Below are 25,457 nucleotides of genomic sequence, written 5' to 3'. Positions count from 1 at the left end.
CGCCGCTGAGGCCGGGCTCCCGCCCAGCCAGGCCGCGTGCCCAAGATGGCGTCCTCCGCCGCTGAGGCCGGGGCTCCCGTACGTCAGGCCGCGTGCCCAAGATGGCGTCCTCCGCCGCTGGGACGCGCCGGCCACACCCAGGCCTTCTGGACGCCCAGAGGCAGCGCGAGGGCGCAGGAGGTGCCCCGCACCGGGAGGCCCCCGCGGCCCCAGACGGCGGCGCTCAGGGCCGCAGCCTCGGCAGGAGCGCCCCGACCCGACCCGCGCCCCGACCCGCGCCTCAGGCGGCGCCTCAGGGAGACGCGCCGCGCCGCCTCCCCGCCAGGCCGCGTGGCCCCAGACCCGCCGTTTTCCCTCGCTCCGCCGCGGGCGAAGCCTCCGCGCGTCCTCTGCGAGCGGGCGGCGGAGGCCTCCTCCCTCGGGGCCCGCCACGGCCTCTGGAGGGTCGGCGGGGGGGGGGGGGGCGGCGGGAACCCCGGGCCCCAAACGCGGAGTCCCGCACCCCGGGACGCAACCGCGCCCCTTGCGCCTCGTTTCTCTCTCATCCCTCGCCCCACCCGAACGGCGAGCCCGGCCAGCGCCTCCCCGGGGCTCTCGGCCTCCCCAGCAACCCCCTCCGGGGGCGCCGCCGGGGACGGTCTCTCGGCTTCGGCCACCGGCCGCATCCTGCCGCGGCCCGAGTTCGATCCCCGGCCAGGGAGCTGCCCCCACGGCGCAGCAGACCTCCCCGCCGCCCGCGGCTCCCCGCAGCAGCGGATCTCAGTGGGTCCGCCTGGTCTGCGCCCCGCTCTGTCTCTGGGGAATCCTCTCCCCCTCCCGCGCCTCTGCCCTGCGCCCCAGTTCTCCTACGCACACGCGCGAGCGCACACACACACACACACACACTCTAAAATTTCAAACTAGGGACAGTGCTAGAAAGCAAGGTGATGGCTGCAGAAGAAGGAAGAAAAGGAATGGGTGGAAGAGACATAAGAAACAGAGGCAGGAAGAACCATGGAAGGTGCTAGAAATGTTCATTATCTTGATTTTTATGGTTACACAAATCAAAAGTTATGAAATCACAAACTTCCAACATAGGCAGGTTATGTCAGAGATTCCTCAATAAAGTCAAAAACCACGTCATCGATCTTACATTGGTTGTGAGTTTTAATTGCCCTTTTTCTCTCCACAATTTTAAATTGCTATGAGTTGCCATGTATCTGCTTTAACCCTATCACATGTAATAACGAACATTTTTATCAACAGCACGTTTGGGTTCATTTTTTTAACATTTTATTTATTTTTGCATACTACAACTGGGGTGTAAACCAGAGGTGTGGGGGGTGAGAGGATTCACCAGAGTCAGAGTGGGGAGCAGAACAGGGGGATTGACTGAAACACACTGCTGAGGGGAGCTGTGGGGAGACAGGAGAGGCCTGCGGCACCCTGTAGATCAGCTTCCTGGCTGGGGATCTAACTCGTGCTGCAGTGGCTGCAGATAGCTTCATAGTGCTGCAGCTTAACCCCTTGAGCCACCAGGGAGTCCCCTTATTTTTTTAAAGATTTATTTATGCATACAAAAGCTGGGGTGTAGGTCAGAATTGCAGGGGGTGAGAGGACTCACCAGAGACAGAGTGGGGAGCAGAACAGGCAGATCTACTGAAACACACTGCTGAGGGGAGCAGAGGGGAGACAGGAGAGGTCTGCTGCGCCATGTGGGTTAACTCCCTGGCTGGGGATCAAGCTCGTGCTGCAGTGGCCGGCAGTAGCTTGACAGTGCTGTCTTTACCCCCTATGCCACCAGGGAGGCCCCAATATTTGGGTTCATTTTTTTCAAACAACAGGAGTCCATGCATGCGTTGCAATTTCCACCCTGGCCATGCCCGGCCACAGCAAAATCAAAACCTCCAGAAATGTGCTCACCATGACCCTACAGTTTTACGGGCCATTTCTTCAAAGATCAAATAGGATAAGATGTGGGGCCTAAGACAAGGGCTCTTTGCTCCAGGTAGGATGTGGAAGACGTGTTTGGTCAGGCTCCCTGCAGGACTTTGTGGGGACAGAGACCCGGAGGCCACCTCAGCCCGCGAGAAAGGCGAGGAAGCCACCTCGGTCACATCCCTAGTGAAGGCAAGGGCTTCTGTTCTGCTCTGCCCGCTCAACAGCCTGTTACCCGGACACCCGTCCCTGCAGGGACCTGTCCATTGTTAGTCATGTTTACACCGTCCACCAACAGACCCCACAGCCCTTCTGATGTGTTCAAGGGTCAAGAGAAGCTGAGCAAGGACTTAACAGCGGCCACCTGTCTCCACCGCTCAGTCGTGGCCAGGGGTGTCATCTCAGCCCTTCTTTGTGGGGCAACGAGCTTCCAGGTAACTGTCCTGGGCCAGAATGGGTGATGTTTCAGGGGCTCCCATCCTCTGCTCGATGTCACACCAGCTGCTCTTCCGTGCCGGCGTCCAGAGCCTGGCACAGATGCCTCTGAGCCCCGGTGTCAGGTGCCCTAAGACAACGGGGTGGCCGTAGGTCCCCTGGGAGCATCTTGGGAGCAATCCGAGAACTTGGAGGGGACCTGCAGGGGTTCTTCCTCGAAGGGCCCCCTCGATGGATAGCGCAGGTTACTTTCAGCGAGGTGCTGAGTGTCACCTTCCACTCACGAGCTCTTTGATGCAGTTAGACAGTGATTGCAGGCAAGTAATATGCGAAGTTGCACATTTAGAAACAATTTATTGTTGTTGGTTTGATAAAGATGTATTTATTTATGCATACAAGACCTGGGGTACAGGCCAGAGGTGGGGGGGGCGGTGAGAGGACTCACCAGAGACAGAGTTGGGAGCAGAGCAGGTGGATCCACTGAAATCCACTGCCGAGGGGAGCAGCAGGGAGTCAGGAGAGGTCTGCTGCACCATGTGGGTATCTCCCAGGCCGGGGATCCAACTCAGGCTGCAATGGCTGCAGACAGCTTCACAGTGCTGAGACGTAATCCCTTGTGCCACAAGGGAGGCCCTAGGAACACTTTGTAATGAGCACTGCAGGTCCACCCCTCATCCCAGCAGCCACGGTGGTCTTGCTGCTGTGTGAGCAGAGCGTGGCATCCATAACCAGCTCCCTCTAGGCCCTCCTGGGCAGCACAGAGGAGGACCTTAGACCCTGTCTTGTCAAGGGGCAGAGAGAGGAGCCCTTACCCAGGGCTGTCACCACTGGGAAAGGCTGACCCACAGAGGAGGGGGGAGGTGAACCCACAGGCACTCTGAAGCTGTGCTTTGCTAGTGCCAGCAGGATTTTGACAAAGGCAGGAGAGTGTGGGCAGAAGGTCCAGCAGAGGCAAGGCAGAGACCCAGCAGGGGGGAGCCAGGGGAAGCCTGCAGGAACCTCCCGCTCACGTTAGACATCAGATGATGCTGAGAACAAGAGTGTACACGGAAGCTTGTGACACAGCAGGACTGCTGCTTTCTTAGAGGAGCGCTTGGTGGCTGCACCTTTGTCCATGTTGACCACCACGCTTAGCTCAAGGCCAGGCAGCCAGAAATGTCCCAGCCACACTTCCTGGACACTTACATGTTAGCCAAGCCGGCCACCGCGCCCTCTTATTTGTGTGTGTCATGTGCATAAGAAACCTTAGAATGTGTGTTCAACCAGGGTTTACTTAAACAGTAAGCCCCATTATTTTCAATATTCTTTTCTTTTTCATAGTTTAAAAAGACACTGGACCAGACAGGAGCTGCAGAGTATTTTCTAGGAGGGATTCGTGGCTGGGAGGGAAATGGTGAGGCCAGGTGAGTTTCAGGTGAGCGCTGGCACTTCCGTGGTGGGCAGTGGGCAGCGGCGCTGTAGATCTGCAGATCTGACCACGGCCTTGTTCCATGCCTGCTTATTTTGGCTGACCCTGTGGAGACCCCTCTCCACCCTCCCTGCTATCCCTGTGCCAGGCCTCCCCCAGGCCCCCTTCCTTGGTTCCCCCTGCTACAGGAGCTTCACACCTGCTCCAGCCAGTAGGTCACTCCTTCGGAGTCTCCACCCACTCTCTGGACACTCCATCCGGGGAACCATCCATCAGATACCGACGGGCAGGGTGTGTGCCCAGCCTTGTGTCCTGGCTGCCGAGCAATGAGACTAAACTGCTGTCATGGAACAAACCTTCCCGTGGGGCCGGTGGGGGGGATCCCCGCACAACTAAGGCGTGGCGGGGCCATGACCCTCTGCACAGGTGGGGACAGGTAGGTCGCCCAGGTGGGACGCTAACTTTCAGGCGGGATTCCAGGCGGGGTACTGGAGGGTAGAGAGGCACCCCGATGTGCAGGTGCCAGGAGGGGACCGGGGGTACCGGAGGGTAGAAGGGTATCTGGGGGTGCAGGTGCCGCGGAGGGTGTGCCGGTGGAGAGGAGATTCCCGGGGTGCCCGTGGTGCAGGTGCCCGAGGGGGGGAGCCGGTGGTATTGGGGGTATCTGGGGTGCCGGGGGTGCAGGAGTCGGGACGGGCTCCGGGGTACTGGACGGTACGGCGGTGTGTGGGGTGCACGCGCCAGGAGGTGCACCGGGGCTGCAGGTGCTGGGGGCGGGGCTGCCGGTGCCGGCTCAAGGCTCGCCGCGGAGAACGCGCGGAACGCCGGCCGCACGAGGAGCGCGCTCGACGCAATCGGCGCTCGCCGCCCGCCACCCCGACTGGGCTGCGCCGGCCCCGCGCCGGCCTGAGGGCGCGTGCGCGCTCCCGGCCACGCCCCCGCCGCCAGCGGCCAGAGCCCGCGAGGGGCGGGGCGGCGCCACTGCGCACGCGCGGACGCGAAGGCGGAAGTGCACGGCGAGGCGAGCGGCCTCCCGAGACGCGGCGGCTCAGGGAGCGCAAGGGCTGAGGTGACGGCGGCCGGGGTTGGCGCCGGGGCCGCGGGGGCGGCCGGGGAGGCTTCCTGGTGAAGGGCGGCGGGGCCGGTGTCGGGGCCGCCTCCGTCCGCGGTCGGGGGCCGTCGGCGACGCCGCCTCAGCGGAGACCCGCTTCCGGGCCGCGGCGCGTTGCGGGAGCCGCTCAATGAGGTGCCGGAGCTGCGCGGCCCTTGCAGGCGCCGCCCCCTGACGTCCCGGGACCGCCCGGTGAGGAGCCGGGGTCGCCCGGTGAGGTTCAAGGGCCGCGCGGCCCGTGCAGGCGCCGCTCCCTGAAGTGCCGGGGTCGCCCGTGAGGTACCGGGGCCACCCCCCTGAGGTGCCGCGACCGCCCGGTGAGGAGCCGGGGTCGCCCGGTGAGGTTCAAGGGCCGCGCGGCCCGTGCAGGCGCCGCCCCCTGAGGTGCTGGGGCTGCCCCGTGAGGAGCCGGGCTCGCCCCGTGAGGTTCAAGGGCCTCGCGGCCCGTGCAGGTGCCGCTCCCTGAAGTGCCGGGGTCGCCTGTGAGGTACCGGGGCCACCCCCCTGAGGTGCTGGGGCCGCGCAGGTGCCGCTCCCTGAGGTGCTGGGGCCGCCCAGTGAGGTTCAGAGGCTACGCAGCCCGTGCAGGTGCCGCCCCCTGAGGTGCAGGGGCTGTACGCCTGAGGTGCTGACCCCCGCCCTGAGGTGCCAACCCCCCTGAGGTGCCGACCCCCCTGAGGTGCCGGGACCGCCCACGTGAGGTGCCGGGGCCGTCTGCCTGAGGTGATGCCGCGCCCCCCCCCACCCCTCCGGTCCCCCCCTGAGGTGCCGGAGCCGTCCCCTGGGGCGCGGGCCGGGGTCCGCGCCTGCACGGTGGGGTGTCAGGCGGCGGGAAGGGCACTGAAGAGAGGCTTCCACTCGGGAGCCACAGGCGCCTTTAGGCCGGGGCTGCAGCACCCAGTTAAGGCCCCGGCCGTCCTGCTCGCCACTGCTCGCTCCGGGAAGGGCGTCCCCTGCAGAAACGCCCCTGGCGGCTGCGGTTTGGGGTGACGGCTTGGGGGGACGCGGCGCCGGCCCGCGAGCAACCGCTGCTTTTCTGGGGCTTTCGACCTGGCCCCAGGGTCGCGACTGTCGCCTCAGCCGGGCCGCGGGGCTGTCGCGGCGCACAAGGCCCGCCAGGGCTGCTGAGGGCCCTCCACGGCTTGCCCGCTGCAGCCGCGGGGCGGCGGACGCCCAGTCGCGCGGTTTACACGGCGCCCTTAGGCGAAGCCTGTGGAAGCGCCTGGCCACCGCCTGCCGTGCTCGAATTTCTCCTGAAAGCTCCTTTACTCGAGTCCGCGGCGCAGTGTCTCGGGGCGCTGGCCGGCGGGCCTTGGTCTCCAGGCTTCCTGCGCGCCGCAGCGTGCCCGCCGTGTCCTTCCAAAGCTATTTTAATTCTATGCTTGATGCCCCCACCACACCTCAGGGACGCTGCCCTTTTCTTTGGCTGCTGGATGCTCTTCGTTGTGTCTGGAGTGGCCGTGACAGGGCAGGCTTTCCCGTCACAGTGACAGGGCGACACGCCGCGTCACCCTCCTTAGGGCACTTCCTTGACGGGATGTGCCGATAAAACTGCGTTGTGGTTTTTTCTAAGATTTATTTTTGCATACAAGAGCTGGGGTAAAGGCCAGAGGTGGGGGGGAGTGAGAAGATCCACCAGAGACAGAGTGGGGAGCAGAACAGGCAGATGGACTAAAGTACACTGCTGAGGGGAGCAGTGGGCGAGTCAGGAGAGGTCTGCTGTGCCCTGTGGGTAGCTCCCTGGCGGGGATCGAACCCATGCTGCAGAGTCTGGTGATAGCTTCATAGGTTGCGTCTTAACCCCCTGCGCCACCAGAGAGGCCCTAAAACTGTGTTTTAAATGCAAGGTCTTGAAGGGCAGCTTTTCTTGTGTTGATGCCCCAAGCGAGCAAAGAAGATGACTTATTTTCTTGCTCATTTCAGACACCGTGTGGCATGTTTCAGTTGAGGTATCAGTGTTGGGTGCAGGTGTCCAAGAGGTGACAGTGCTGGAAGGATTTAGCTCCGCGTGTCTGGCATGAGTCTGTGGTTTCTGAAATTGCCTGTAGGTGTGTAGAAGCCGCAGTGCGTTGGACAGGAGCCGGCAGGGTGTGATAGAGCCGGTCATGAACTCGCTTCCCCTTTGTTACCTGCCAGAACACCATAGGCAGATGATGCTGTCTCTTTCCTTAAGGACTCACGTTTGTAGCAGAAACAGAAAAATTACACCACTGTGATGTAGGTATTTGTTAAAATTTGCATAAAGTGCAGTGAGCCACCAGAGGATCAGCAGAGGGTCAGGCTTCATGTGGAGGAGGGTGAGGGTGGGTGGCAAGAGGAAGAAGAGAGTGTCAGTAGGCTGATGAAGTTCTCTGGGCCAGAAAAAACGGTTTCTTGATGGCGAAAAGCAAATATTAGCTCTATTTATGGATGTCTAGCCAGCAGAAATCCTGCTTGATAGGATGAAATTTGGTTGGGCTCGTAGGAAGAACAGGTGTGTTTTGAGGAGGAAATAACAAGTGACTTTTGGATACTTTAAAATGACACATTTCCTGTTCTGAAATATTGCAGAGCCCCTGTAAAACAAATGTGCTTTCCTGCTGAGTGGTGCTAGCCAGGAGTTGTATTCAGAAGCAGGACCCCAAGTTTAAATTACTGACAAGGCAGTACTTACTTTCTGTGCATCAGCAAGCTAGACGTGCCCACGAAGGGGGTTGCATTGCTTGCCACTTGGAAGCATCTTCCAGCAGTTTCTCTGAGAAAGATTCCTAGTGGGGTTCACTGTCAAAATCATCCTTTTCTGCCTCCTTCCTCAACGTGAGTCTAAATGTTAGTGCCCACTGGGATTGTAACAGTCAGTGAATCTTTCCTAGAACATAATTTTTTCTTCATGAGGCTAGTCTTCATTTGTCACAACTTTCCACTTTTGTTTAGCCTTTACGTGGGATTTACTTTTCCATTTCTATAAATCCACAAAAATTGAAAGTCATCTATGGAACCATCGTGTTTTCTCCGCAGACTAACAGAGTCACTTGTTTATCCAACCACTGACAATCCTAATGGCTTTTTTCTTTCTTTTTTTAAAAACAGCTCATTGAGAGTGTATTTGACATACAGAGATCTGCACATGGTTAGTAGGTGCAATTGGATGAATTTGCACATGTGCATTGCACCTGTGATACCGTCGCCACCGTCAAGGTAATAAGCATACCTGTCACTCCCCAGAGTTGCCCCATGTCTGTGCACACATGTGTAAGCACACATGTGTCTGTGTGTAAGCACACATGTGTCTGTGTGTAAGCACTGAACGTGCACCAGCCTCCTACCCAGCACGCCACCTTTGTGTGAACTACTGGCCTGTGTGGAGCAGCTGGCCCCAGCACTGTCTCATCTTGGTAACAGACTTATTATCCATTGAACAGCAGCTCCCCACAGGCTTTTTTCACTAACAGAGTCTTCTCCAAATCTGAGAGATGCAGTTGCTAAAGTATACTTTCCGCAGTCTCTGATAACTCTGGGTGTTTAAGTCACTCATAGTTATTTGAGTTGTGAAACGTTAACATGTGCCTTTTTCAACTGTCTTAGTATTTAAAGGAGCTGCTTTTGTTCTTTATGCTTCTTTCCTGCAGTTAAGGATTCGCTTAAAATGCTGAAGATGTTATGTGTAAACTATTGTGGACCCTAAAATTTGTATCCTTACTATATGTAACAACAATAAGCTGTGCTTTGATGATACGTTAGCTAGGTTAGCTTTTGCTCATGGCTATGAAAAACAGAATGGCTTCTACTTAACATGATCATATATATCAGTCATTGTCAGGTGAAGCTAAATTATTTGGAGAGTAGATAAGCTGTTTTTGGTTATGTGGAAGTTTGAATAGGGAGATTCATAGATTAATGTGTAGGGAGATTTAGACTATAATTTTTAAATTGTGTTTTGAAATACTCTTTGGAGAAGAAGACTGATCTAATGTTTTGTTTCAAGCCTTATTTCCTTGTTTAGGAATTGACTCAACAAGCAGAAGACTGAACAAAGGGGAGGAAACCAAGAAAGGCCACTTTGGAAGCCCTGAATGCGGCAACATAAGAACAATGGATCTCAAGTTCAACAACTCCAGGAAAAACATTTCCATCACTGTCCCATCTAAAACCCAAACAATGTCACCACACATCAAGTCCATAGATGACATTGTAGTGCTTGGCATAAATCTCAGCAAATTTAACAAACTTACTCAATTTTTCATATGCGTTGCCGGAGTTTTTGTATTTTACCTAATTTATGGATACCTACAGGTAAAAAAATACTTGTTTATAATACATTAATTATAACACTTGAGATCACTGTGGGCACTTGCTAGTAGATTTGTTTTTATTTATAGGATTATAACTAAATGTATATACCCTAGTATAAGTAACTATAAGTAAATATATATATATATATAGGACTACAAGGTTATTTTCTTACAGGATACCAGTTTTTCACAAATTAGAATTTTTTCGTAAGTAGGAAAGTGTTGCTTAGGAAAGTGTTGCTTAGATGTAAGTCTGAAAATAGGGATCAGAATTTCAGCGTTAAAGATTATAAATGTGAGGACAGGGAGCAGAGACAATCTTAAAACATTAAAATTTTGAAAATAAAGTTTGAAATACTCTTTTTAACAAAATGTAGATAATAATTGCAGTCGTGTTAGTTTTTAAAAGAGAATGATCCAAGCATTGATTGGTATTTTGTAACATAAAATTCAATATAATTAAATGATAGCACAGTCCAGTTCACTCTTAATTCTTGGAATTCAGTAGAAAAAGATCACTTTTGCAAAAGCATGTCAGGATGTTCTAAATCTTCCCAAGGGAATCACTTTCATCCTGTAATATTTGTTCTTTTTTGTTAGCACCTGTTGTGTTTTTATACTTGTATTTCCTCTTCTAACCTAACTTTACCAGAAACTTAACATTTTCTGTGATTTTTGCCTGTGCAAAATATTCCCACCATTGCCACAGCCTGTGTCTTATCTGCCTTGTATTATGGAGTAGTCGTGTGTCTTCCGCCAGCAGTGAGCTGGCCTTCAGAGACATTGGCTGGAGGGGTGAGATGCAGACCAGTATGAACGGTGCTTGAAGGGGCTAATGTTGGTCAGTTCATTAGTATTCCCAGACATTACTAACCTCACTTCTTTATACAACTCCCTAACCAAGCTTCTGTAATTCAAAAAAAGGAAAGTGAAATGTTTTCTTAAAACACAAGTAATATTTCTGGTACTCTTTAGTATTAATCAGCGGGATAGATCTTAAAAATTATAGCACTTTCTCTCCATTGTCTTACAGAGTTGAAATATAAACTGTAAGTGAATAAGGCAGATTTATAACTCCTTGTAAGAGTGCTATAAGGAGTATTAGTGTACAGCAAAAAGAGAATTAAAAATCTTAGTATTTGTTTTAATAGCTGATTTCTTCCCAGATGATGTCATGAAAAGCTAAATAATCAATGAATGACAGTGAGAAACCATAAATTTCATCAAAAAAACTTTTGAATTTTTTGTTGAGAAACATTTTCTTCCCTTCCTGGAAGCAAGTCACTCCCTAAATTAGAGATGTGAGGGTTCCATTAAATTTTTTCTGTTTGATTAATGAGCAGAGATTTTAACTTATAAACTAGTGCAAAGGCTTTTTTAATTAGATAAGCTACAAATAATGCTTATAACATTATAAAAACATATTGTACTAATTCACATGATAATTGTCTATCGAAGTAGTTTATGGGAAATGGTTGGGGTTTTGTAATGAAGTTTGCTCTAAATAGCAAAATATTTATCTGGAAGCCCAGGTATAGTAAGCGCTTTTCTTTTCTTTTTTTTAAGATTGATTTATTTATGCATACAAGACCTGGGGTACAGGCCAGAGGTGTGGGGGCGAGAGGGCTCACCAGAGACAGAGCGGGGAATAGAACAGGCAGGTTGACTGAAATACACTGCTGAGGGGAGTAGCGGGGAGACAGGAGAGGTCTGCTGCACCATGTGGGTAGCTCCCTGGCCAGGGATCGAACTCAGGCTGCAGTGGCCATGGACAGCTTCATAGGTTGAGTCCCAATCCCTCCCGCCACCAGGGAGGCCCAGTAAGCACTTTTCTAATGGTTTATAATTCATAAGCCAGAAAAAAATCTATATTTAGAGTCTCAGACTTAATGAATATGAAATCTGAATTTGGGGAGTTACATAGCATCCTCAATGTACAGAACCTAGTTCAGGCCCCATTTAGAGGCTGTGTTCAGTTTTTCTTTGAAAATCATAAATTTCATCATTTGAAATTTATTTAAAATACAGTTGAAAAGGGGAGGGGGGGTGATTCTCCTACCCAGTGGGCCAGATCGCTTGAGTAGAACGCCCTCATGACTCCCTGAAGTGACCTCCCGCCAGTCACGTGGGTGTGCTTCCTGACAATGTCACGTGGAGCAGCACACCATACCTGCAAAGAAGAGAAGTTTCTTAAAATCAGCACAGTAATACCAAAAACCAGCATTCATTACTGATTTGAACTGATGCTGTTATTGTAGTAAACCAGGCTGAGCTCATTGACTCCTAATGAAATAGAGTTTTGGTCTTATATGTGAGCTCTTAAAGTTGCTGCGTTTAGCATAGTTTTGGGCAACTGTTAATTCTGGTCTATTTGGAAAAGTCGAGAATATAGGTGGGGGTGGCTTCATAGTCACCTCCCTTCCTGCGCCTGTTACTGATTCTCCTGCGGGGCTTCTGGTATCCCCTTCTGGGAGGACACCCCAGCTTCTCTCATGTGAGTGCTGAGAGCCTGGTGAGCAAGATGGTTTTTTCTCTGGGGGTGCTGAGGCTTGGTTTCCTTGGAAATATGTTTGTAGGAATTCATTGCGAGCAAATTGGCCTGCCCCTTGAACTTAATCAGTGTTCATATATCTTTTGACAGGAATTAATATTTTCCATGGAGGGTTTTAAGCCCTATGGCTGGTACCTAACTTTAATGCAGTTTGCATTTTACTCCATATTTGGCCTAATAGAACTTCAACTTATTCAGGACAAAAGGAGAAGGTATGTGGTTTGTTTGTTCTGATAACTGAGTCCATTAGTATTAGTTAAATTATTTTGCCTTACGCTTTGGACAGGGTCTCTCAGACATGAAATCTACATTTCCCCGTTTGTAAGACTTAGCAGTGTACTCAACTTGTGAAGAAAATAGTGAACATGCGCTTCCCATAACACACCGAGGAAGTGGTCTCCCTTTAAGTGCAATGTTACCAAACTAAAAATTGGCTTAGACTCCAGTTAACAGCAAGACACACCTTCCTGAAACAGGAGGAGTATTCGGACGTACACATGTCTTTCCATAAATCTCACTGGACAGTCTGAGTGCGGCAGACAGCACACTGACGTCAGTTGAGATGCCAGTGCCTGTTCTGTGCGGTTTCTGAATGGACAGTTGCCGTGTCCCCTGTGGCTGTACTCCCCTGACAGAGTCTTGTTTAAAAGGCCCCCGGGGGCTGAGGTTGCATCCTTAAACATGAGAGAAATTTCAAGACCTTATTTTTCTTTTTTTTTTTTTTTTTTTTTTTTTTTTAGAGGCATGTTTTATTCATTTGTTTGTTTGTTTGTTTGTTTATACAAGCACTGGGTACAGTCAGAAGTGCGGGAGGGTGAGAGAATTCACCAGGGCCAGAGTGGGGAGCAGAGCAGGCAGAAGGACCGAAGTCCACTGCTGAGGGGAGCAGAGGGCGGCAGGAGAGGTCTGCGCGCCATGGGGGACCCTCCTCCGGTGGTCGGGGAGCAGCCGGGGATCGAACCCACACTGCAGAGGCCGCAGGCAGCTTTGCAACCCAGCGCTCAACCGCTGCGCCACCAGGGAGGCCCTCAAGACCTTATTTTTCATCAAAATTAGAAGAACTTGAGTGATAGTGTCTTAAGTTAATGACCAGGCCTGAGATACGTGTAGCAGCGTACAGAATGCGTCAGGGAACAGCAGGCTGCCGGGGATCCTGGCGCGGCCCCCCAGAGCCGAGGTGATGCCTTCCCCCACCCCCCCACCCCGCCCTGCTGCGTCAGCCCTGATGCGGGCTCACATCAGGGGCCTCTCTAGCAGCTGAGGCATAATAAGAGCATGGTTCCCACAGCTCGTCTTCCTTGATGGAATGTTCCGTCCACTAGCACAAATAAAGAATTTGCACAGCTTTTTTTTTTTTTTCTTTCGTAAATGTTTTTGGTGTTTGTATGAAGATAACTGTAACTGTGCATGTGACGTCTGCAGCACTGTCTCTTCTTGGGAAGGACTGTCCTTTCCATCTACCTCGAGTGCCAATAAATGAATTTAGGAATTTAGAAGAATGTTGAGCCTGAGGTCATCATTACCTTTGTGCTCTGACACCGCAGGGGTGGCCGTCAGTGGGAGCCTGGGAACAGACTTACTGTCTGTCAGGTGGAAGGGGCCTGACTGTTAGCTGTGTCCGCTGCTGGCCTTGCTCCCCAGCATCGAGCGCATTCGGCGCGGCCTGTCTTCAGGGAAGAGTGGCGTGCGTGGGTGCGCCTCCTGGCTGCTGTGTTTCTGAGGCTCCCTGAGTGAGATAGGGTCAGCCGTGTTAACCTTTGACCCACATGTCCATCAGCTATTTAAAGATTAAATTGTTCTTGCTTGACTTAAGCGTAAGTGAAGAACTAAGAGAAACTTTAGATGTACCATCAGTGTAATGATGAAGCGAAACCTTTTACTCCAGGGTACATCAAAACATCGCCTAGCGGGGAACACTTTAAGGTGCATAACAATGAAATTAGTCCCGATCGCCTGAATCAGGACCTGGCTCTGGATGTGTTTGAGGGGTGCTACGCTCCAGGCCTTTCATTGGCAAATGCTGTGCGTCCTTCCCTCCTGCCTCCTCTGTTCCCATGAAGGCCAGTATCCAAGAGCGGGTGCAGGACACAGAGTCAGGGAACCGGGCATGGTCTCTGCTGGCACTGCCGAGGCCAAGGGAAGTTGCCTCTGCTTGCTCACAGCATGTTGAGGCTCAGATGTGGTGAAAGCCCCTTGTAATGGCACTACCTGCAGTCGTTACCCTGTGGCTGTTACCCCAGGCAGCTGCTCGTTGTCTTTCCCCAAACACCCTTCGGCACCCGCTTCGTGACTGGTTTCCTGGCACGAGTGTTGACTGAGGGACAGCTGTCAGGTTGGTTTTGAAGTGGCTCCTGGTAGTGAGTGTTCTCACCTCGTCTAGAGAAGCCAGCCGTGGAGGGCCCTAGAGGCAATGGGGAGGGGCGAGGTGCAGCGCCCAAGGACAGCAGGCTGTTCTGGGCTCCCGGCCCTCAGGTGGAGCTTGGAGCCAGAGCGTCTGAGTGTCAGGCGCTCTTCTTTGTACCTGTGCTACTCTCTGACTTTGTCCCTCGTGATCATCTGACCCAAACCTATTTCCTGGCCATCTTGTACAGCTGGCTGTGCAGAGTCTGTCACCTGTGGCCGTGTCGTGGCCCCTTCGCTAATGGGGTAAGCCTCTCGGACAGGACATGACAGTGTGTGGTGCACCCACGTGTGGGCACGTGGCCCTGTTGGGCTCTTTCCCTGGGGAGTTTAAATGTTGACCACTGTGTTAGTCATGAAGTAGGAAAGCCCTCAAGATTGAAGTGTGATGCATAGTGTGCTTCTTCATTGAGTGTTTCCGGTAAATTATTCTGCCTTAGATCTAGCCCCTACAAAATAGAGAGGAATTTTATTGCCTTGTCTTAAACATGAGCACGGATCCCAAAATGGGAACTAGGCGAAGTGTGCAGCGTGCCTGATCCCGTGCACAGAGCCGAGCATGGCTGGAGACGTCAGCCACCTGTCCCGGGAGCATGTGCTCAAGACAGCCACTCAGCGCTCTGCGTCTGTGCAGACCTCATCGGGACTCCCCACAGAGGCCCAAGTAGAGGGTTTGACCTGAGTTCTCGGCTTGAAGTTGGTTATCGTAGCATTTTACAGAACGCAGTTAAAGAGGCATCTGAGAGGGCATAGTCAGAAAGCCACGTCCAGAGCCCGGAACCGCCACGTGCCTTCTCTAGAGAAAGCCTGCTCCCGTCCTGACGCCAGGCAGGGTCATCAGAAACAGACCATTTCAGAAATGAGTCGTGTGGCCAGTTCTTCCATTGCACCAGCCCCTGTTTTTTAAGAATGAGCTCTTTTTTTTTTTTTTTTTTTTTTCTAAATTCACTCAAGATTGTTTTACGGAGGTAGTACTGTCGAGAAGCCTCGGGCTGGCATTTATTCCTCCAGGGAGCGATCGCTGCTGTCACCTTCCACTTTCCACAGTCGAGAGTCCGGCTTACCTTTGGTTAACTGAGGGCAGAGTGTTGTTTCTCCATCCTTCCTTTATGTGAGGAAACAGGTAGAACTTTAAGCACAGTGATATTCTGTCAATATTTTCTAGAAATGTTAAACATCAATTAGAAAAGTAATTGGGCATTCACACTTTGTAAGCACATTATCTAACAATACTTATGAGCTGGGTCCCAAAATGAAGATTTTAAAAATTGTCTTTTACAGAATACCAGGAAAAACCTACATGATAATAGCTTTTCTAACTGTGGGTACTATGGGGTTGTCAAACACTTCTTTGGGCTACCTGAATTACCCTACCCAAGTCATCTTCAAGTGCTGCAAATTGATCCCCGTTATGCTAGGAGGAGTTTTTATTCAAGGTATAGTAACGATATATTTTCATACTGTTTGAACTAGTAGGATATGTTACTGCATCTAGCATTAGGAAAAGCATTAAATTTCCATTGATATTTTTAACAAGCATTGCAGATACTGTAGCTGTTCTGAGTGCTAAGCATAAAAATAAGGTGCTATACAAATGCCAATGCTTCTTCAATACATCTCAGTCTCTGAAATCAGTAATATCTGCTGGGCCATTTTATTCTTTCAGTCTGGAATGTTTAACATTTCTAGAAACTGCTCCAGAAACGCTGTATTCCTGTCTTGTGGGCCCGGCTCAGGAGACCAGGAAAGCGCATGCCTCCCATGGGTTTGCTCTCATGCCTCTCAGGCTCCATGTCACAGATGGACAGTTCTCCTCGTGTGGGCGTAAAGCTTCACAGAGCATAGCTGCTCTCACCCTCTGTGAGGACTGGTTGCTGTCCCAGAGCCCCGCTAAGTCACAAGGTCGGGGGGGGGGGGGGCGGGGGGAGGGCAGCTGAGGGAGCCAGGCGCTGTCCAGCATGTCTGTGGCTGCAGTTCGTGCACAGCCTGGCCCCGTGCTGTCCAAACACACTTCGAGATGAAGCTGCCAGTCAGCTCCTTCACATCTCACTCCAGGACAGTGGCACACACTGCCCTCGGCTGCCCTTCAGAATCGTGTACATCCCAACTGGGCACACGTAGCATCTCGTTAAATCCTTATAGAAAGTTACACTAGTCTCACTAGTTACACGTATTAAATGTGGAAAATAAATGGATCCTCACCAACCTAGTAGTGGCTTATTGTACTTTAGACATAAACACTAAGCACTCGTGTGGCCAGTGTGGGGACTCTGGTTATCTTGTAAACTTACAGGCTGCAGGAAAATCCACAGCCTTCTCTTCCATGTAAAGTACAAGAGGCACCAGTTCTGGCCACCCGCAGGTGTGTGTGTCGGCTCAGCCCCTGATGATAGCCGGCACTGGCCCCCGACTCAGGGACACCATGCTTCTGGCCGCTTAATGTCCAGAGCCCTGTTCCCCACCCTGAGCCCCACGTCTGTGAGGCCTGGAGAGGCCCCAGGCTTTCATGGCAGGGGTGCTGTCTGTGCTGCCACGGGGCTGTCAGAGCTCACTGCCTTGTGTCTGCTGCAGGGAAGCGCTACAACCTGGCCGACGTGTCTGCTGCCCTGTGCATGAGCCTGGGCCTCATCTGGTTCACCCTGGCCGACAGCACCATCACCCCAAACTTCAACCTGACAGGTAAGAAATGTGGGTGTCACCCCAGGCCATGCAGACGTCTCAGTGTAGAGTGAGTACCTTCACAGTCTCTGAAGGGGCAGGAGTGGTGGGCGACGTGGCTGATGGGCAACCCCGGCGCTCCTGCGGGGAGAGCGAAGACACCCTGCGGTTGTTGGCTCTGGCCCAGGCATAGTGGCTGGCCAGTGCTGGATAGGTGGGTTTCTGTGGGGAGGTGGGGACCCTCCCTGCGTGGGAGCTCCACAGACTTCATCACACTCACTCGCTTTTTTTAAAGTAAACGTGACCATTTACTTACTGTTTGAGCTGAGGAAGGAAAGTTACATTCCTTTTAATGATGCTTTGGAACAAGCATGGTCATAACCACCGAGCACTTCTAGTTTCTACCATAAACATTGCTCAGGGCACCAGGCAGAGTCTTGTGCGTGACCTTTGGGTTTTCACAGGGTGATGTCACAGAACGTTTAGGGATAAGTGAGATTTTGGAAAGTGTTGGAATCTGGTCTCTGGACCTTACAGAGAAGGGGCTTCTTAGAGACACAGCATTGTTACTCTGAAACTGTCGAAAGAGTTTTATTGTTTTGTAACTGTGTTTGTATTATCCCACCTTACAAAAAACGGTATTTCACTTATCTCTGGCTTTAAAGGAACGCTGAGAGAACAGGACTATATGTCAGCAAGTACAAATTAAAGTTACTTGTGGGAAACAAGCAGTACTTCGTTATGAGGAAAATCATTACAGCAGCTCACTCTCCTCTGTAAGAATCAAGATTCTTTTCTTACCTGTTGTTAGTCGGCCTTCCTTACTAACCTGGTCAGCCAGGCCGAGTGAGTGGGTCTTGGTGTAGCCAATGCAGCTCCCAGATAGCCGTGGGCTGCCAGAAAGTTCTGGTGGAACCTCCAGCCTGCTCCTCCGGCCCTTGTTTTCGGGTGCCAGTGAGCAGCCCCTTGGTAGTTACTCTGAGAAAACTCATGTTGTGTCTGATGTAGTTGTTTCTAACATGGCTGCGGCTTCCAGGAATGCTTGGTTTTCTTATCAGAGTCTCTAAAAGGAAGACTGTATTTGAAAACAGAGGGAATTGACACTTTCATTTAACAAAAGTAATTTTAGAGCACAGCCTTTGCAGGGAGAGACAAGGCTCAAATTCTGTTTGGGTCCCTTACAAATACATCCCTGGCAAATGACTGGGTGATGTGTGCTGCTGCTGTGGGCCAAGCTCCTGATTCTGGCTGCCCTGAGCCGCGGGGGTGGGGGCGAGTTTGGGTGAGGACCTTTCGAGTCATGCGTGGGGCAGGCATGCCTGTGTGCGCCTGCTGGCCCCCGGTTGGTCTCTACCAGCTGTGCCCCCCGTGATCGTTGTGCAGTGACTGAACAGTAAGGGAGTCCTCGGCACCCCAGTCACTCTAGCAGTTCCTATGTAGAGTTCAGTGCACTTTAAACACGAGCACTCGGAAACCACATGTGAGTTAGGATGTGGTTTCTGCAGAACACACAGGGTTTCAGTGAGGACTCACCTGTCCACTGCATACGTAAGGCACGTGTGTTTTACATTAAACATTTTAATAATAGAGGTTTTTTAATTTCCTTCATCCCGCCGCCAATCCCAGTCACTCTATGAATGTCTCCTCTGCTTGCTCAGCGCACCATTCCTTTCAGGGGGGCCAGTGCAGGCAGAGGACGTGGGGCGGAACCACCAGTGACAGCTTTAACTCAGCGTATTGTGTTGGCGTTTTTTAAAAAAAAATCACCTGTGTGCCTATCACGACTGCTTGTCAGTAAAAGTACTCAAGGGGCCTTTTAAATGTGACTTCAGATCTGCTTTGCTTGAAGCCAGTTAATCTGATCTGTCCCGCTCACTCAGTTGTGTAACGAGGGGCTGTCTTTCTTCCTGCTCCTGGAAGGTGTGGTCCTCATCTCCCTGGCCCTCTGCGCAGACGCTGTCATCGGGAATGTGCAGGAGAAGGCCATGAAGCTGCACGGCGCCTCCAACTCGGAGATGGTAACCCCCATGCCTGCCCGCAGGCCGGGTGGCGGGGACGGGGCATGGGTTACACGGGCTGATCATCTTTTCCTTCAAAGGTGCACATTCAGACAGTCCAGCAGGTAATAAGTAAGCGTCCACCACTAGCTCCTGCTGGCTCTCAGGTGTGACGTTCGGTCAGTTTTTCCTCATTGAGTTAATGGAGTTATTTTTTATACTAAGAAACCCTTCACCATGCTGTCCCCTTGCTGACCATGTTGTCCCTTGGGAAGCTGTTCCTGTGCTTCTGCTCATCTTTTCCTTTGTGGCATCTGGCCGCGTCTGGTGGTCAAGAGCTTCGCCCGTGGCACTCCCTCCTTGTCAGTTCTTAGATCCAGCCTGAGCTTAAAAAGTGCCCTTGAGGCGGCTGTCCACCTGTCCCTGGTGGCCGCCAGAGAAGGCGCATCTGTCAGGGGCCAGTCATGCTGCGCTGCCCGAGCCAGGTGCTAGCCGCCCTGCTTGGTCACAGTCTCTCCCAGAGGTTACTCTGGGGTGTTCACATCCCCAGATAAGCTCGGAAGCCCGTCGGCACTGTGACTGGCTGGCGTTGAGTTACCAGCTCATTGAGGGAGAACGGCAGCCCCTCGATTCTTTGAGTCAGGAGTAAGATGTGGTTTTCTTATATTCACGTTTTCTCTTCAGTCCCTTAAAGGTTTCTCTATACAGATCCAACCAGGTTCTTACTGACTTTACTGTGAGGTGTTGCATCTTTTGCTGTCACTACAAATAATGCCTTTTCTTCCAAAATACCTTCTATTGCTTGGTATTTGCATATCAGAAAATTATTGTGTGTGTTTATGTTAATTCAGCGGCAGCCACTGTGCTCAGCAGATGGCACCAAGGTCAGGGTGTGCCCTGATCCCCACAGGAGAGTCCCCAGGGCCTCAAGTCTGGGCTGTCACTGCTCCTGTGGCCGGGGATGTCGTCGGGGTGCCAGGGCATGTACACATTAGGAGGAGGGCGGGTCCTCACAGGGTGCAGACTCGGGCTCTGGGCTGAGGGTCTCACCCCACTGCTGGCTTCACAGTGGCTCCCACAGGGGAGGATCGCTCCCGCGCCGTGTCTCAGAGGGTGGGCACTTGGCATCTGTCTCGGGCGGGTGGTAAAGGGATGGAACACTCCACGAGAGCCCTGCAGAACCGGGTTTACCCCTGGCAGGAGTCCAGGTCATGCTGCTGGCCCCGCTGCATGCCGCGTGCTAGCACCGTGCGGGAAGGAGGGCAGTATGTGCTCATGCTCGGGGCAGCTGTGGACTGCCCGCGTGTGGATTTCCTCACGTCCTCACGTCCAGTAGTGACTTGAAAGGTTTTTTGGTCTCACTTGTGTATGGTTTTAGAATCCCAACATTAAAAGCAGTATTAAGCCGGGCAAAAATGAGTAAACACGGGTGCCCGTGTAAAGGACACAGCTGCGGTGTCACTCTGCCTGGGATGTAGACGTCCTCACGGCTTGTCCGCAGCCCCAGATGCCGGCCCTGGGGTGCATCGATCCTCTGTAAGGTGCTTTGTTCTTTGCCTTGGGTTTAGACCCTCTGCTCCCGCCCACGGTCGCTGGCAGCCTCCTCACCTTGTTGTGTTTGTCTAGGTCCTATACTCGTATTCCATCGGTTTTGTGTACATTTTATTGGGACTGACGTGCACTAGTGGATTGGGCCCTGCAGTCGCATTTTGTTCAAAGGTAAACACTAATCACTTTTGTTAAAATAAACATCTCCCATTAAATAGCTTCCTTTGTATTTCAAAGACTTATGTAATTTGATAACTCCTTTAATATAATATATGCAGATCAAAAATGATTTTGGAAATGAAATGATTTCTATTTACATTTATTTTATCCTCGCTCTACCCTATAAGTTAATTTTTAAGCTATTCATAATGTATAAGTTGGATTTTTAATTTCATCATTATTTTTCCATTAAATCAGAACTAAATAAGAATCTTTGCTTGACTGCATTGTTGAATGACTTATTATTGTTCAAGAAGTTGATTAAAATCTGTAGTTTTATTTCATATGTAACACCCCAGGGTTTGTTTTGCATTTTTCTAACAGATTTTTTTAAATGTTGCAGAATCCGATTCGGACCTACGGTTATGCCTTTCTTTTCTCCCTCACCGGGTATTTTGGAATCTCCTTTGTTCTGGCTCTGATTAAAATCTTTGGGGCACTGCTTGCTGTGACAGGTAAGAGGATTCACCCGCTTCAGATACCTGCTGCTTTCCTCCAAAAGACAAGGGCAGCAGCCAGTCATCATGAAACAGGAAAATGTCCTGTGTCGCCCATTCATTCTAGGGTATTTTTTTTAATATTCTAGAGAAAATGTTTGATTTTAACTTATTTGCAGGTTTAATTTGAAATCAAACATAAACATTTATCTAGTCATTTTGAAGTACATTAAAAGAACTTGCCATTAGGGCCTCCCCGGTGGCGCAGCGGTTGAGCGCTGGGTTGCGAAGCTGCCGGCGACCTCTGAGGCACCGATTCAATCCCCGGCTGCTCCCCGGCCACCGGAGGAGGGTCCCGCATGGCGCGCAGACCTCTCCTGACGCCCGCTGCTCCCCTCAGCAGTGTACTTCGGTCCTTCTGCCTGCTCTGCTCCCCGCTCTGGCTCTGGTGAATTCTCTCACCCTCCCGCGCTTCTGACTGTACCCAGTGCATGTATAAACAATCAAACAAACAAATAAAGCATGTCTCTATTTAAAAAAAAAAAAAAAAAAAAAGAACTTGCCATTAAAAAGCATGTTGGGGTGAGCACCTTTATCAGGGTGACCAGCTAGTCAGCTGCAGAGATGGTGCCCCCAGGTCTTGGGTGCCAGACCTGTGCTCCTAACCGGGGCCATGCCGCCTCCTGCCTTGGGAGTCCCCCTGCTCTGCCCTCTTTACCCTGGCTCCCGGCAGTGGGGCACAGAGTGAAACATGCCTTTTCTTGCGTGGGAACTTTTAGGAAGCAGCATTTGTCACATTTCATTGGCCAAAACCTGGCACACAACCACACCTTGCCGCAGGAGAGGCTGAACAGGGCCCGGCGAGACCAGAAAGTAGGAAAAAGGTTGATTTGGGGAATCGGGCTCTGATCTGTCCCATTGGACATCACTCACGTGCACATTGACTGTTTAGCCCCAGGAACCACACGTGTGGTGTCTGGGGAGAGGGAGACGGGAGCTGAGTGGCACGGGTGGGTGGGGAGACAGCAGCAGCCCACGCTGGGTGGAGCTGCCGTGAAGAGAGAGACAGGCGGTCCCAGGAGGGTCTCCAAGGGCCCTGCAGTGCAAGCCCAGGATGGGTACACACAGCCATGCCGGCGCAGCTGGGGCTCTCAGCCTGTCCTGGCTCGGCTGCCGTTCAGGGCATGCCGGAACCTGTCTGTCAGGACAGTGGCCCCACGACCCCCTACGGCAGGGCTGCCCCTCTCTCTCCCCTGCATGTGCCCTCCAGGGTCATCCTCTGGGACAGGGACTCCTGAGCAGCTCATGGAAGGGGGTTCCTGTGGGTGCATTGTCTCCAGATGCTGACCAGCCTTCTCGTCTGCAGTCACCACAGGAAGGAAAGCCATGACCGTCGTGCTCTCGTTCATGTTCTTCTCAAAGCCCTTCACATTCCAGTGAGTAGCCTTCTTGGTCCGGCGCCGTTCTCCTTTCTCTTAGACGCCATGATCTCACTCCCCCGTGCCTTGCTTGCAGCACTATTTTGTAAATTAGTGGGGTTTTTTCTGTTAAACCGTGTGAAGAATCCTTTTGGTCTGGGCTCCTAGAATCTCAGTGGTGTCTCTACTCTTTGGAAAACATATATGCTGATTCTGCTTAACTCACTTTCTATTCAGACTGCCCAAGGCGAGCACCAGTGCAAACGTGACCGTGTTTTCTGATATAAATAGTGAGATGGGTCGAGATTAAGGGTGCTCCCACTAACCTAGTGCAAATACAGAAAACATATGTAATCATAATCCAAGTTCCTGCCTTTTCCCACGAAAGAGCTGAGGCAGCAAAGAATTCTGAATGGACCCTCACAACTCACTGGGGCTTTGTGAAAGCACTTGCTGTCATCTTCCTGCCTCGCAGTGTGTAGGTTGGATAATAACTGAGAGGGCCCAGAGGCGGATATCACTGTATGACTTCAGGGCAGCCACAGACACTTCCTCCCGTGTCGTCCTTTCGGAGGGAGTTCACAGTTCGCGAGAGCGCACCTGGCCATAACCTGCGGCAGCTCCCCCGCATCTTCGGATGTGCCCCTGGGGTTCGGTCCCTGACCCACATTCCCCAGGTGCCCCTGGGAAGGCCCCTGCCCTGGGGACAGCTCCTGTGTACTCTTCCGTGGGGCTGGACTTAGAATCTGGTTACCCTCAACAACATACAAATGAGGTACAGCTGGTGTTTTGTAAAATGCTTTAGATACATAACATCAGAGACATGAACTTTTAGCCCACAGGATCTGAAAATACCATTTTTTTTATTTTAATACTATTGCAAGTTTCCAATAGCAAAATTTTAACCTTACCACGAAATAATTGTTAGCTCATCTCCAAATTCTGTGGTTGACAGGAACTGTCACCTTGGCAATGACCTCCTCCTTCCTTTTTCTTTCTCATAGGTATGTCTGGTCAGCTCTGTTGGTTGTCCTTGGTATATTTCTCAATGTTTACAGCAAGAACATGGATAAAATAAGACTGCCGTCACCGCTTGATCTGATACAAAGGCCAGCCCCGGCGAGGAAGTCCTGGCCTTTGGCACAGACGGTGTAGGTGGTGACTGCCCCACTCGAGTCGATTCTGGGGGTGTCATCGTGGTGAATCAGCTTTCCAAAGGGGCCGTTAGGCAAACCAGCGGGTATGAGGGCGTACTGGCCTCGGGAACACATGGCACGGGCTCTGCCTCTTCCTCCACGTACCTGCGGGTCTGCAGTCAGGAGAGCCCCGCTAGCCACCCTGGAGTGTAGTGCCTCTGGGAGGGCTGTGCCCCCCGGGGAGGGCATCTCTGGGGTGGAGTCGGCTGCAGGGCTGGTGACCCAGGAGACACCACGAAGAAGCAGCGCGTGTGGCCTGCTGCCTGTGCCCGTCCGTGCTGCTGGCGTTATTTATGTGATTCTCTGTTATAAGAGTGAACTGATGATTGAAAATCCAGAGAGAATAATTTCATTGTAAATAAAATTGTTTGGTGATTTTTTTTTTTCTAAAGAACATATTCATAGAACTTTGTTGTAAAGCGGAAGTGAAGGTTGGAGCCAGGCTCTCCATTGATTTCAAAACTTAGGCTTCTGTCTGGTCATTGAAAAGTGTTCTTCTGAGAAACCAGACTTGAGGTTTCTATGGAGGTGGTGAGCAGAGCCGGTGTTGGTGAGGGGCCCGCCCTGGGAGAGCTGCCGCAAGGGTGGTGGCGTGTTAACGGGCAGGAAACCGCACCTACATCATCTTAAAATGGTAGTCTGTGCATAAATTGGAATTTAATTTGATAGCTTCAAGATGGAGGAGGCCAAATCTAAGACACACAGGCAAACTCAGCAGGTATGTACAATTTGTTGCATAGTTTTGTGTCTAAAGATTTGAGACTTATTTCCAATGATTTTTTGGCAGTGAATTAGGAATTGTTTCTACTGCATTAAAAGTATCCTATTAATGTTGGTGTTTAGTGTAAGCCACAATGGTGACAGAAGCTCCTAGTATGTATGCTGGTGCCGGGGCCCCTTGCACGCTGTGACTGTAACTTGCTGAGGGTTTTCAGTCTCGTTCCTAAAGCTCACTGTATTCTAATGGGGCTGACCTGTCCCTGGGAGGGCCCCCCAGCCATGACCTTCTCACCAGGAGAGAGTGACCGCTTCTGTTCGTCATCAGTTAAAATAGGTGAGTTTTCTTCCCTGAATGGTAATCACTTTTAAGTTGTCACATTTTAAAAAGAAAAGGACCTTAATTCATATTTCATTGCACTGCCTTAAGTCCTAGGTAAGACAATAAGCGCCGTGCTATTTGAAAATGCCAGTGTCCCCAAACCCTCACTGGCTGACTCCCGGGCCACGTTGCATCCAGGCCTCAAGGACACCTGCAGCTCGCCTCCAAGCCCGGCCTAGCTTCCCTTCCTGACAACCCTCTCCAGGCAGCCTGGCAGCTCTGTCTACACCCACCCCGCGTTGCCCAGAGTCTCTCTGTTGGAACAGAAGCCTTGTCAGGTGGCAGAGCTGCTGGCCTGCGCACGAGGGGTTCTGTAATCATTGCAGGTGTGTGAAAGATTCAATATTCATTATGTTCTCCATCAGTGTTACTTTTTTTAAATCTTCACGAAAGTAAGATAAACCCGTAATTTCCTACCAGTCACGGTCTGTTGTTTTAATTTCATGGCATGTAGTTAGAATACTTTTTATGCTATTTTGTAGTGACATTATGAAGAAACGGCTCGCTCGAGTGACTTCCTGCTCAGAAACACAGACGGAACCATGTGTACTACAGGCGCTTCGGGAGGAGGGGTAAGCGCTTAGGCATCCTCGGGAGACTTTGATCCCAAAATGCGATTTTTTATTGAATATCTTAATCCTGTGATACCCCCCAAAATGTCTTAAGCGTAATGAATGAGGTCGTGCTATTCGGCTTCACACATCTGAAAACTTTTAAATAGATGACGTCAGACAGGTGGTGATGTCGGCAGTGGACAGTGATGGGGACATGGCTTGGCCTGTGGTCCCTGCA

General features: G+C 51.6%; 1 protein-coding gene across 16 annotated transcripts in view; it reads left to right on the top strand.

Moving 5' to 3' along the window:
* The first annotated feature begins 4,762 nt into the window (after positions 1-4,762).
* Positions 4,763-25,457, top strand: part of SLC35B3 (solute carrier family 35 member B3) — a 58,303-nt gene continuing 37,608 nt past the window's right edge. For 11 of the 16 annotated variants that reach the window (XM_054698238.1, XM_054698236.1, XM_054698240.1 and 8 more), the window contains exons 1-13: positions 4,763-4,829; positions 7,941-8,048; positions 8,854-9,143; positions 11,784-11,905; positions 15,375-15,529; positions 16,665-16,772; positions 18,672-18,769; positions 20,375-20,467; positions 20,859-20,970; positions 22,319-22,388; positions 23,375-24,620; positions 24,714-24,991; positions 25,148-25,237. In XM_054698238.1, coding sequence (XP_054554213.1) covers positions 8,943-9,143; positions 11,784-11,905; positions 15,375-15,529; positions 16,665-16,772; positions 18,672-18,769; positions 20,375-20,467; positions 20,859-20,970; positions 22,319-22,388; positions 23,375-23,525 — 1,110 coding nt within the window. In that variant the 5' untranslated portion in view covers positions 4,763-4,829; positions 7,941-8,048; positions 8,854-8,942 and the 3' untranslated portion in view covers positions 23,526-24,620; positions 24,714-24,991; positions 25,148-25,237. Of the gene's footprint in view, positions 4,830-5,040; positions 5,064-5,183; positions 5,210-7,940; positions 8,049-8,835; positions 9,144-11,783; positions 11,906-15,374; positions 15,530-16,664; positions 16,773-18,671; positions 18,770-20,374; positions 20,468-20,858; positions 20,971-21,731; positions 21,837-22,222; positions 22,389-23,374; positions 24,621-24,713; positions 24,992-25,147; positions 25,238-25,457 lie in introns of those variants that run through there. The other 5 variants (XM_037518850.2, XM_037518849.2, XM_054698241.1 and 2 more) reach the window with 5 other exon arrangements.

The sequence above is a fragment of the Talpa occidentalis genome, unplaced genomic scaffold (genome assembly GCF_014898055.3).
Source record: "Talpa occidentalis isolate TD23 unplaced genomic scaffold, MPIMG_talOcc4v2.1 talOcc4.2, whole genome shotgun sequence".
Taxonomy (NCBI): Eukaryota; Metazoa; Chordata; class Mammalia; order Eulipotyphla; family Talpidae; genus Talpa; species Talpa occidentalis.
Note: the sequence above shows the minus strand (reverse complement) of the source record. Positions and strands in the feature narration are given on the sequence as shown.